Genomic DNA, 13,509 nt, shown 5'->3' with positions numbered 1-13,509 from the left:
TTGTGTTCCCCAATAACTCTCCTGATGTAAAATCGCTGATACCTCCCTCATGATTTGCTTATTTAACATTTCTCTACCATCTGGGAGTACCCATTTCCCACTCTGTTCCCTGGCTCCTCATTCTTGGAGGACTTCTTTTTATTTTTCATCAAAAACTGAAATTTCCTGTGGGGCCAGGACCTCAAGGGTGAGATAACTCTTTCCCCCCTGCTAGGGTCAGGCACCAGGTCCTCAGTTATGTAAAAACAACAGTTCTTCGTTAAATGTTCCTTACATGACCATCAGGGCCAAAGATTCATCAGCACAGCTTTATTAAGCAGTTTATTCGTACACTGCAGGAATACATACACACACGTGTGTGTTACTGCTGCTTTCTCTGTTTGTACCACAGTCTACCATGAAGAATGTGTAAGGATAGTGGTCCATTGGTATTTGCTCAGCGCTGTGCACAGTGCAGATGTGACAGTCACTGTGCAGAAGGTGATGGCCTGATCTTGCAAAAAAGATTAAGAAGTGCTTCTCCTTGAGGATGGGAATTACACCACAGATTCCCACAGGCCTAGCTGTTAAGTGATGTGATTTCTGAAACACATCTCCATGCCAGCAGAAGTGCTTTATGTGACTAGAGTTGTACTAAAAGAACTGTGCACTTTTATTATTGTATCTGGCTTAGCTGTTTGTATTGCTACAAGGGTTAGTTCCTTTAAAGCTGTTGCCACAAAAGAAGCAATTTGCCCCCGAGGTATCTTTACAGCAGTAAAGGGCAGTTACTGCAAAGCATCTTGTGAAGTGTGTTTTAGTGAAACCTACAGAATTAATGAAGTTAAGCACATGCATGTATTTCTGTTAGGGCTGCGTCAGTGTAAACACACCATAAAATCTGGAAAAGGCAGGAACATTTTTTTCCTTATTCTTCCATTTGTTAATATTGTATTGAGGAGCATGTTGCTGTTCCTCCATATTCATTCCATGTGTTACATTTTTGGCAAAAGAGCTGTACAAACCGCTAGTGGTTTATCTTTGTGACTCCCGTCTGAGATGGTACAGTAGGTGTAGTGCTGTATATAGAGGATACAAGACCAACCAGTAATCAGGTTATTGAAGAGCTCTCATTTGTGTCTGTTTGGGCCTCCTCATCTCCTACTCTGTTTTCAGTGCAGTTAATTTTCAAAAGCTCTGATTTCCTGGTCTCTTTGAGACCAAGTTCTGGCTGCTGCAAGAAGTTGTCGTAGCTCTAACTGCACTTTCCCACATCCTCCGTAAGTCAGCACAAACGTTTCGCCATGTGGTGAACCAACCCAGAGAACTAATCTGTCTGAAAAGTAATCTCTTTGTTTATTCTAATAAGTTATTTTGGGGCCAGATTACTTTTGCAGGCAGAAGGGGATAGAAAGGCTGCAGTGGAAGGTGAGACACCATAGTCAGAAGCAGCATGGCCCTGAGCTGGCTGTCATGAAGCTCATTCAGTTCACACCACAGTAACTGATGCTGACATTTCAATTGCCAAGAAGAGAGACAAAAGTTGAGCAAACAGTCGTGCAAATAGTCAACGGAGTCTCAAAAATCAGATGGAATTGCAATATCCAAAGAACAAAAAGCATGACTTTCATGAGGGATGCTTGCCTAAAGCTTGACCCTGTGCCTGGATGACACACAAGGTGGTGGGTTTTCTGTGTGTTTTGTTTACTTTAACTTCATGTTTCTTAAAAAAAAACCCCAAAACACTAACAATAGAGTCATCTTAAAAAGAACGTGATTAGGACATTGAATTTACTGAAGTGTTTCAAAAAATGGAAACAGTGCCATCACATCCTTAAATAATTTATAAAATAGAATATGGATTAATGCCTACAAATGATAATGACCCAGTGTCAGATTGTTATATTTTTCCTCTCACAGAGCTTTTTCTCCTTTTTAATTTTAAATCTTACTCAAAATTACGATACTGCCTAATTCAAACAGATTCTCAGTAATAGTATCTGTGTAAAAGTGGCATTTGCTGTCCCTTCATGGATGTGTATTGGTGACAGGAGAGGCAGTTCTGTGAACTATTGCATTGCTTAAGGACAACAAAAATGTGATCTTAGATTCCAGAAAACAGTTCACAGCTAATCCAGACCTGATCACATCAGACAAAGAGAACTTTCAAACTGCCTTGTAAGTCTGCTTCAGACATAGGCTCACAGAGGACCAAGAAGTTACTGCTTTACCAACAGACACTCATATAGGGTTCAGGAATTTATTTCTGGCACTGTTGATGATTCCTAACTGTCTGTGTGGAAGTCACTCCAGTTTTCTCAGCCTTCCAGTTGCAGAATGGGATAATGACAACCTGCTTTGTCTGGCGTGTTGGGAGCTGTGACGAAAATGCCATGTGTATCTGTCTACCTGTCTTTGTAACTGCTTGCCTGGAACTAACTGCCTACCTAGTTATTGTTGTGAATGTTGCTATGATTAAATGATAATGTGCTCTGATACCAAAGAATGTTATTTTGTCCAAGTATATTGCTTCTTATTTGTGGTAAATGCATCTTATACTTCCATAACATCAAATTCCTGAATAGTGTCTGTAACTGCAGTAAACAGGGCTAAAATATGACATTGAATTTCCTGAGAGCCTCTGCATGTGGCCTTCAAGTACGCTAATAGTGTGGCATATGTGTGAGAAATGAGCAGTTAAGTCTGGGAAGAATTCATTGCTGTTGTACATGCACGTAATTCCACTGAAGTAGTGGCTTAATTAGTGGAAGACTTAGAGAATAACTTTCCTTAATTAAAGCTGGGTGTTAAAGTTGCAGCTGGTAACTGTTCTCGGTTAGACTTAAGCTGCTGTTGCTGCACATTAAAACACAGTAAATTCAGAATAACACCACTGAATTAATTCACACTCTTAATTTAAACATCTTATAACTAGGAGTATAAAGTATAGCCAAAGATTATTGATTTATAGAAGTAAATCTAAAGCTATGGTTTGAAAGTTTAACTGAAACTTGTTTCTATTAGTGGAAAGAAACCCATGCTCATAAAGAAGTGGCTGGTGAATGAGAGATGATTCTAAAAACTTTACTTATGATAACCCGCACAGAAAATATGCCAATGTCTCTCTCTGTCTCATTTCCTAGGAATTTGTATATTTTAGATGCTCTGTAAGGTTTGTTATGTGAATAGTTTCTTGCTGGGACATTTTAACAAGGTAATGCAAGATGAAAGGAGATTCTTCTCTGGAAAGCTGCTTTTGTTTACATGGTATTGTTGAGATTACTTATATTTTCCTTTTTTTTTTTTTTTCTTTTTTTCTTTCTTTCCCTGAACAAAATGAGGATATTTTTTTCTTTGAAGTGCCAGATGTGCAAATGCAACAAGGAATCTGAAAATTCATTGCCTTTTTTTTCATTCATGTGTTGTCAACACAAAAGGTTCTCAATATCATGGTTAACTGCTCAATTTTTCTCTCATAACTGTATTGACATTGTTGTTAGGAATGTAAAATAAAATTAGAACAAAGTCTTAGTTGGATTTTTCCATTGAAATCCTTCAGACAGACTATAGCTGCTTTAAAAAAATCTGGTATTGTCATTAGAAATAAATTAAATTAATTTTTTCGTTGGGGTAGAATCTGCTAAAAATTGCTCAACACTTTAGTAATGAAAAATAGAAGGTTGTGGTTAGGCTGCAAAGATTTTGGTAAAAGTTTCAAAGAAACTCCTGGTTTTCATTTGCATCAGTGTTGACAAAAAATAGAATTGACCAGATGAACAATAATAAATGATGTCAGTGACCTGTGTATGCATGACTCAAACTACAAACAGAACTTTGTTAGTACAAAGAAGGACTAATGCGTGGGTATAACCAGGAGACACCAGGTTTTTTTACTTATACTTTATTTACTTATACATTATTTCCTAAGTGGTTAATATTTTATTGCTTATTTTATGAGCAATGCTGAGCACTGAATTATTTTCTTCAGAGACTGTGGGGGGACACCTACACTAGTTTGTTCATTGAGGTAAATCCTAATCAGCAAGGTAAAAACGGGGAAATGTGTTTTTGACCAGCCTTAACCATCAGATCTAAATCTGTGTTTAATGCTACTGGATTATTATTCCCACTCGTGATTGATAAAAAACTTGTTGCTTTTACATTAACCTTAAATGAAGGTTTTATGGATGCTGGCACTATTTGCAGATATTTAGTACTCAAAGTGAGCTCTCCCAACCAGAGGAGCCTTACCCATTCCATGGGCAGCAAATATCTTGGGCTATTGTTCCCTGGAACAATGCGGCTGTGAAAGATGACTGGTATGTCAGTACATAGCATTTTACAAGTATTTTTCAAAGTGCTACATAAAAGTACTTGCCATGTGAATTTCACAAAGGTACATTTAGTTAATAGTTTGTATCCTTGGGAAGAAGGAAAAGACTTTTTTTCCGCAGTTTTCTTTTTAACGCATGCAGGATCTTCATCTGCAGGTTTGTTCTGAGTCATAGGTGTCTGTACTAGACCAAATTTTCCTTCCTTAGTGCTCAATGTGTTTCATACTGTGAGGAAATTTAGATATTTGCCTGGTTTAGGGTGAATTTTCTTCTTCTGTGAGGAGAAAGTTACATCCTGGTAGAACAAAAAGCTAAATCAGTTCTCCATCACATAGCCCAGTATGTTATTTTAATGTCATTTCCTGCCCAGAATGCTTTGTGGGATCTGCTCTATTGCTCCTTCTGAAACTCCACAGGGGACTCCCTTAGGGCCCAGTGTGACTGTACATGGTGTAGTGGCCCCAGCACCTCCTACTCACCAGCACTCCAGGCACTATTGCTGGCCTTCCAAGGCTTCTGTGCCTTAGCAAGGCCTAGGGATAGTTTGTTCTGGTTTGTCCAGTTCTGAAAAGGCTGTGCTTTTATTCTTTGTTAGCTAGATTCAACGTAACGCCTTTGTAAATGCCATAGTAGCCACCTGTGAAATGCTGGAATTCATTTTGCAACCAATTAATTTGTGAGAAAACAAAATCAATGTGCCTTCCCCTCCCCACAGATCCTGGAGGGCAGGCATATAGGATTTCTTTTTATTTTCATTTGCTTCACCTTCTGTCTTTCTGCAAGTGCTGCTTTGAGCTACCAATAGCTGACATGATGATTCATGTTAAGTCACGTATCGATGTATGAAGTACTGTGTAAAACCAAGCATGAAACCCTGCTTTCCTGACTGACAAAAAAAAATTAGCCAAGATGTAATTTAGGGAAACCTCTAGTGTGTGTGGACCATTAAACAGAGGGTTCACTTTAGGGAAGTGAAGGTGTCCAAGGAAAGTGTCAGAGAAACTCTGCGTTACACATTCCTTTAAAGATGCTTCAGGACTTATATCTCTCATAAAGAACTAAGCTTGCCATAGCTGTCCCTTCTCCATCTGTTTCTTTTAAGAAGTTGCACTTATGTGGGGAGCTATAGACTTCTCTGCATGTTGCAGAGAAAACAGTAATTTTGGCAAACTCGTAACTGTATCTGGCTTTAAAAGCATCTATTAAAAGCAAGTTCTGGCAGTTTCTATCACAGCCTTCTTTCTTTTTTTAATTTTTATTTATTTTTATTTTTTTTTAAACTTTTGCATGTATTTTCTCTGTGTTTTCTGAGATAAAACTCCAGAGGAATTCTCATACACCAATTGTGTTTTGCAATTCACTTACATAGCAGGAGAACTACAGGAATGGTAGGAACTGCCTTTGTTGGAACTTCCCTAAGGAAGTTGATTTTGTAGATGTATATGTGTGGTGAACATTTTAAAACTGTTCACTTGATCAAATATTTGCATAGCTCCCTCATAACAGTAGGAAGGATTATTTCTGGGGGAAAAAAATAGCTGGAAAAGCTGGTCTGTTTTAGAAACATTAATGTATTAATAACAGTTCTCCTGTGAGCCAATACTGATTTGCTAAGCTGAGAATGGCATGTGGCTGGGTGCCTCAAAGCTACTGTCTCGTGAATGTTATTTTGCATTTAAAACACGTTTTTGATATCAGTGTGGTTCATGATTGTTGCGTGATTTAATCTGCTATATAGGTAGGAAATACCACTCCCTTTTATTGAATTTAAGAAAACAGAAGTACAAGAATACCAGTATGGGTCTCCAGTTTTGGTGGTTTGATAAATTCATGTGTGTTCAGCTGGACTGTCACTGAAGGAACAGATACGTGGTCTCAGTATGTGGCCTGTTTCTCTTAGTAGCATATTCAGTGATTTATAATGCTCAAAATCTATGTTCAAACACATGGAATCATAGGTATCAAAATTAGCTGTTTCCTCTGTACTGCTGGGTTAGAGTAAGGCAAATATTTACTGAGTGACCAGGCAGATCTGTTCTCGTCCTTCCCTTTCTGCTAACAGGTATCTTAGGAATTAGCAACAGAGATCCATTGCTATATTTGGATATCACGGGTTCATGGTACACAGAATAATATGAATATGTCATCAGCGTAAAATGTAAAAACTGAACCCCTGTGTCTGCACAGCTCTGCAGTCTGGGATGGATGGATCCACCAGCCCAAGTACCTCTGTGCTGCTCTTCACTACTTCCAGTAGATAAGTCTTTGGTTGGTTTGGTTGTGACAAAGATGTAAAGCTTTGTGTAAGGTGTTACTAAGAACCATCAATGTAGTTTTCACTCGCCTGTTATTAGTTTCTGTATCAGGCCTTCCTTGCCTTAAGCATAGTATTTAAATCCTAAAGTTTACTTGATTTTCCCATTCTGATCTCAGGTTCACTGTCTCTCTTTTCCACCTCTTCATTCCATTTTCATTCTTCCTGTCTCTTTACACATCTTGGATCCAATCCTGCAAAGTGCTGAGTCTCCAGTTTTGCAGAAGAACCCACTTAATTTAATAGATTTTGAAGGTGGCCAGCACCTCATAGATATCTTTAGCATCTTGCTTAACTGGTCCACATCTCCTCACTTATTTTTTGTAGTAACAGACCTGGAACCTGTTTCTGTGAACCCTTCTCCCTGCAGCCTGGACCTTGCTAGTCCCACTCTTTGTTTCCACATTCTTGCTTCAAGTGATCTCTCTCCTTTGATTTTTTTTATTTTATCCCTCTTCTGAGAAGAAAAGAAATAACCCCAAGTGTTACAAACCAGCACAAAATGTATGTCGTTGGAGGATCTTGTTCCTGGACATTAGTTTGGCCACTGGAAACAGGATAACTGACTAACCGGATAATTGCTGAGAGTCCAGTGGGACCGTGACGCTTAGTGTGTTATACTCTGGAAAAGCTACTCATTGGCCACTTTAAGAAAAATATTAATAGATCCTTAATTTCTTTTTTCTTCTCCTATTTTTTTTTTTTTATTTATTTCTTATTGTCCTTACCAGTAAAATGTCAAGTGTTTCTTTTAAGAAAGTCCAGGTGCTTGATGCTTCCTTCTAGTGTATTGTATTTCCTTTCAAACCTGCCCCAAAGAAGGTGGTGTTCCTCAGAAATCCAGATTTAGGTAAAACTTTGAGACATATTTGGGAGACAGGCAGTAGCAGTGATGAGACCAAGGCTGAGCAGGAATGCTTTAATTAGGGCATAGTGCAACGTCACCCAGTGTTTGTAGTGTGTTTTCCCCCGTCAAGTAAACCTGTGAAAGTCTGTTGGTATCACAAATAAAGGAAGGTGTTCTTTCAAGTAAATTGAGGATAAAGTACTAAGTGGGTAACTCATTGAAATTCACCGGGAAGTTCCTAGATGGCCACTGCAACTCATGGAGCATTACTATCAAGGGCTATATTTGTTGCAAACTCCTTAGTAAGTAGTGAAAACATTACTGTCTTTTATTTGATGGGGACATGATGGCAGATGAATTGTTTCCAGCATGATTAAAAAGGATAGTGTCTTGTACTGCCACAAAACTACCATCTGGTAAGATTTGCTGTGTAAAGAAGCTCATCGCCAGCCGAATATGTAATTTCTTCTCAGCAGATAACATGTCTGTGTATGTTTTCGTACAGATTCCAGCACAACGAATTGACTGAGCCTCAGGAATATAGCCATGTCACATATTTTAATGACAACACGATATTACTGGCAGAAATGAGTGCTTATTATGCACACTCCAAATAATTCCCTTTGTGTGTATGCTATTGCCACAGTTGTATTAAATATTACGTTGCTACACAGTCATTTAGACTTAAACACGTATTTTTTTACCCTTCATGTACTAGGATTGTGCTACTTTTTGGGGAGTTTTGTTTTTGTTCATCTCATTAAGGAAAGACGGAAGGGCACAAGGGGCTGGTGGGGAGTGACTTTAGCTTCTAATTCACTCACACAAAACTAGTATGCTAGCAAGTCAGCTGTGTTACCCACAGATAAATGTTCTGAAGACATTGTGAAATATTCATGGATAATCTTATTACTGTTTGCAGATGTTCACATCACATAAAAAAGCTTGTGTTACTTAGACCCATTATTGACAACTCTTAGATGAGAGGCCAAAGCTGAAATAAGGGCAGACCTTGGATTTTTTTTCTCAAAGGATGTGGGTGTGATAAAAGCAGTGAAGATTTTGCCTTTGTTTCTATTATAGATGGAATGTCTGGCATGATTATAAGTATCTAGTTTATTTGAAATATAACTTGAAATTCCTTTTATTGTTTGATTAACAGCATTGCCTTAATCTCTTCCAAGTTTTCACTAAGCCCTGTGCTTTATAATGTGACATTCCCAGGCAACAGGAGGCATCATCTGTCAGAAGACAGGAAACATGCAATGATTAAATGCATTTTATTGTTTTCTGTGAAACTGTGCCCAGTTTCTCTGTCTTAATGTGGACAGATGGAATTTTCAAGAGCTTTTGTTCTTATACTGAAAAGATTTAAGTCTCATTTTTTTACATATAATATTTGTGGATACAAAAAATATCTTAAAAACCTCAAATGTTTCTTTGTTTTAGGTGACAAATTGTAAATTATTTATTTATTAACTGAAACATCAAGCTAGAAAAACTAGCTTGATTTGTTTCATGAAAACAAATACCAAGTAGTCTTCCTTTAGGAGTGGGCACCACTCCTGTAGCTGATAATGCTGGTAGCATTTTGCAGGGTGGGGGGAAAGATGCTGTACTAGAAATAGCAGCAGTAACAAGAAATGTTTTGGTTTTTTTTTCAATTTTGCTATGTTAGGACTTTAAATGCCCTGATGCACAAATGAATTCTGTTTGAAACAACCCGGATACCACTTAACTAACCTTTACAATCCTTCATATTTCTTGGCATATCAGAGTGAATTATTACGGCTGGAATGTGTTGCTCTGGTATGACAGTTCCAGTCTCCTTCGCGTAACTGAGGTTCAGGTTCTTGACATTTGCCCATGCAGCTTAGAAAATGAGAAACCTGATGATATTGGTGGCCTAGGGTGATGATGTGCAGTTCTGTGGGTCGCACCAAGCCAGGTTCATACAGTAGTAATTGACCACTGGGAAATCTCCAGGAGAAAAAACATGTTGCAAATAGGAATGAAAAGAAGCATCTATGTCTTGGCAATGTAAACTGTTTTGTTAGTCTGCTGGGGAAGAACGAACTGTGACTTTGTATAGACAGAATTTCCTGCGGAAAATAATTTTGTACCTAAAAAAAGAATAATTAAAAAAAAATAAATAAACCCAGTCATTCAGTGTATTTGCAGAAACATTAGTATGTCAGATAACCAATGTTCATTTAGGCTTTGATTCATTAAGAATTTCTTTTCTGATTAAGGAACATTACAATCTATGCATGTGAACTTATTTGCAGTTTCTGGATATTGCTGTGTTTTAGAAATAAGAGGTTTATTTACTGATCACACAAGGATGTTTGAACATGGGTGAGACAGCCTCATGTGATGTGGAATTTGGACAATGGAGAGTCTAAATCAGTATTTGCAACTATCAGGCCTAAGGCCACAGAAAACACATAACTTACATTGAAGTGAGTGGTTATATTTAATCATAAACTGTCAGGCTGTGATACAATATAGCTGTAGATATACCAGAGAGCTAAAATGGATAAAGGAAAAGAGAGACCACGCTTCAGAGTGCAGCAAAGGAATTTGCCCCTTATCAGTATGTGCAACAGCAAAAATTAGATTAAATCCAATTGATTAATCACTTTTATTTAGATTTTTTTTTCATCTTGTTTGATGAGCCTGTTTCGTGAAATACATGAATTGCTTGCAGTTTGCAGTGTTTCCTGAGTGGAAAATGCCTTCCTGTTGATTGTACCATCCAGCTGTTAGATCCCCATGTGTAAATGATATCAAACCTGTGTGTGTACTTATCTCTGTCCCTTCTGTGATTGATTTAAAGGTGATGACACAATGACAGGAGATGGAGGAGAGTACCTTAGGCCAGAAGACCTCAAAGAACTAGGAGATGACTCTTTACCAAGCAGCCAGTTCTTGGATGGTATGAACTACTTAAGGTACAGCTTGGAAGGAGGACGATCTGACAGGTATTTGCCTGGACACGTGTATTTTCTTGTGATAATTCTGCACACTTTGTGTTATAAATGCTTGAAATCTCTTTCTTGGGGCTTCTAATTCAAGGCAGACATGGGATGCGCTTGTCAATGTTTCTTTATTATGTCAGGGTGGCAAGTTGCCACTTTGTAGGAGGAAAGTGTGGGCAGGAGGTGTAATAGTTCCTGACCAGTCCAGAAATTAATACATTTGGTGTTAATATTGTACTCAAAGTCTAGTGAAGAATTGGTTTGTGGTATTTATTTGCTTCTTGAGAAAGCATGGCTTGCTTTATTGTCTTTGTGATCAGGCAAAGGAAGAAGAGTCTGCTTGTCTATGGGAAGGGCTTATGAATTATTCCCATCTCCTCCTGTCCTGAGATGGGGTGGGGGGTGCGTAAGTGGACAAGGTGTTTCAGCGTTAGATGAGCTGACTTTTTCAAGGGGTTTGCTGGCTATAGGTATGAGGAAAGGAGTGATGGACTCGGTCATTCTGCCTTGGATTGGCAGTGAGGGTATTGTCAGCAAGCACATTGACTCTCTATTTCACTGTGGTTGAATTAGCAGGAAAGAGAATATTTTCCCTTCTACTGGCACAGCACAATATTTATGTTGTACATTAAAAAAATATATAAAAAAGGTGTATTCAGTCCAGAAAACCTACTGAATTGCTTATATCTAATGTGTTGAACTTAAGGTTAAGGTGTATTTGCAGAATTACAATGCCTTTAGCTTTATTTTTTTGTTTGTTTGTTTGAATTTAGAGACTATCACTGTAGTATAGAAAAAATATGGAGTTGCCTTGTCAAAATGAGAGCCTTAAACTGGTAGATTAATACCCACAGTTCTACTTTATAATAGGCTACCCAGGTATTTCTGTTTGAAAATGACAATGTCTAATGTGAATCAGTAATGTCACCAGACTTAGTGCCTTTAGAATTAGGATTCACTAAAGAGGAAAGAAAAAAAAAGAAGTTGAGATCTTGGCAACAGACAAATTTTTAACCTACCTCATTTTCCAGTCTCAATTGTTGTTCTGGTAGCGTTTCCAAAGCGCAGTCAAGTCAGTAGGATCCGTTCTGTTTACTTCATTAGGCTATGAATTGCTTCTGGAACAAAAGCCGTCAGGAAGCAGTTTGGTTTGCCTCACAGCATGTGTAAATCTCTCAGCATTCAGGCCTTATAAGCTTGGAGTCTTTGTTGGTTTTTAGACAGCTCCGGCGAATCCACTGAAAACAAAGTGACTGTGTGGCTTTTAAGTCTCTGAGGATGTTTATGAGCTACACCAGAATGCTTAAAAATCAAAACCTTTTATCATGTGCTTTCAATGGTAACAAAGTGGTTTGTGTGTTTCAGTTTTAAGATGTTGTATAGAAATGATTGTGCAGGCAAATGTTAAGCCAGTTTCTGCTCCCATTTAGAATACTTTAGCTTTTAAATACTGTCAGTGGACGTCAGTATATTTTCAGTGGCATGTAATTGATGTGTTCTATTTTCCGTTGTATGAAAATTATTTCCCACCCCGTATCAAGCGTGATTATATTGAAATGAAGCAAAATGATACAGAGAGATAGAATGGAAGAAAAAAGTACATCTTTCTAACTCCATGGTCTCATTTTCTGTCACTGTCAGGTTACTGGTTGTAATAATTTTCACGGACACTGCTTAAACTATTTTGCTTTTGCTTTAATGTGATTTTCATTGTATTATACTGACTTTGGTTTTTCAAGAAATTCAGCAAAGCAAACTAGTATCAGCAGTCTAGACTCATGTAATCTTATGTATTAAACAATTTGATTTTAAAACATATCTTTTTCTTTTGTAACCATCTTCCCTATTTATTTTATTTCTCTCTCCCCTTCATTCTTTTTCATATGCTTTCATTAGCACCATGCCCAGGTAGGTATTACATAGCATGAAAACATGTCTCTGTATCCTTTTATGGCACCTGTCTCTGTTCATCCACATTGGAGGGCTGCTGTTTGCTGGAAGGTTGATTTGGAGAACCATGTGAACGACACTGCTGTTGGAGATTGTTTTAGACTCAAATGAGTATGTACTGGTGAATACTGATCCAACAGTACTCTCTGTGTAGAAAGATCACCATATGATGTAGCTACTGTTCCACAGAAACTTTGCTGATTCCTGTAAAGATGCTGGGGGCAGGGGAGTTGCACTAGGCCAGGACAGCTGGTAGCATCCTTCTGTCCCCGTGCTGCTGGGAAGGTTAGCAGTTTTCCTCTCTACGTGGAGAAACTGGTAGAATAAAAAAATAAAGAGAATGGATACACTAGCTGGATTCTCCTTCTGGATATTGAGAGCCAGAACTGATTTGGGCTGTATAAGATCGCCAGTATTTGAAAAGACTGTTTCATTTTAAGTCCCTTCCACCTTTGTGGTCTATGGCAGGTGTGAGGAAGGCTTTTGTTCTTTAAATGGATAAATGTTTTCAATGTATTTCAGTGATACCAGGTTCTTTTCCCAGCTTCTGAAACAACATATATTTCCCACAACATCAGATACACTTAGCGGGTCTAGAGTTTGCTCGACCTCTGTCTGGGCTGGCAAGTGGATGTGTACTGCAACATGGTCTCCCACTCATACCCATCAGAAACTTGGCTACTGTATGCTGCTCTTATTTCTGGATACCACCTGAGCTTTATTCAGGGTTAGAGAGGTGGACGGTACCTGCCTGTGCACTATCTAACGCAGGCAAGACACCCTCTGGTGTTCAGGAGCTTTGTCGTATTCCTGGATTCCACAGTTCAGTCAATGGGGCTGAATCAAGTGCTACTGACCCTGCAACCCCCGTGACTTAAGATTTGTCAACCAGATTTGGAAAAAATATGTATTGAATGTATTGAGACATTAGTTTTGTCTCTGTGATTTATGGTTATTTTTTTACAGGATTCCTGAAGACTTATTATAATAATAAACAATAAGTTCTGTCCAGTGCCACTGCGCTCTGTAACTGGGCTGTCGTTTCAGTCAGTACCTTTATTTCTAAGTCTCAGAAGCACAGCCCTTAACTCCTGGTTTGCTCTT

General features: G+C 38.3%; 1 protein-coding gene and 1 long non-coding RNA gene across 51 annotated transcripts in view; one reads left to right on the top strand and one right to left on the bottom strand.

The window, feature by feature from the left end:
- Positions 1-13,509, top strand: part of ANK2 (ankyrin 2) — a 366,844-nt gene that overhangs the window by 289,993 nt on the left and 63,342 nt on the right. For all 50 annotated transcript variants that reach the window (XM_071808135.1, XM_071808142.1, XM_071808141.1 and 47 more), the window contains one exon: positions 10,314-10,458. In XM_071808135.1, coding sequence (XP_071664236.1) covers positions 10,314-10,458 — 145 coding nt within the window. The remainder of the gene's footprint in view (positions 1-10,313; positions 10,459-13,509) is intronic.
- The window catches only part of LOC139827845 (uncharacterized), a 48,005-nt gene continuing 45,937 nt past the window's right edge, over positions 11,442-13,509 (bottom strand). Inside the window, exon 4 of the long non-coding RNA XR_011738912.1 lies at positions 11,442-11,693. This is a non-coding gene — a long non-coding RNA (uncharacterized lncRNA). The remainder of the gene's footprint in view (positions 11,694-13,509) is intronic.

This window comes from Patagioenas fasciata, chromosome 4 (assembly GCF_037038585.1).
Source record: "Patagioenas fasciata isolate bPatFas1 chromosome 4, bPatFas1.hap1, whole genome shotgun sequence".
Classification (NCBI taxonomy): domain Eukaryota; kingdom Metazoa; phylum Chordata; class Aves; order Columbiformes; family Columbidae; genus Patagioenas; species Patagioenas fasciata.
This window is presented reverse-complemented; position numbering and strand designations above follow the sequence as displayed.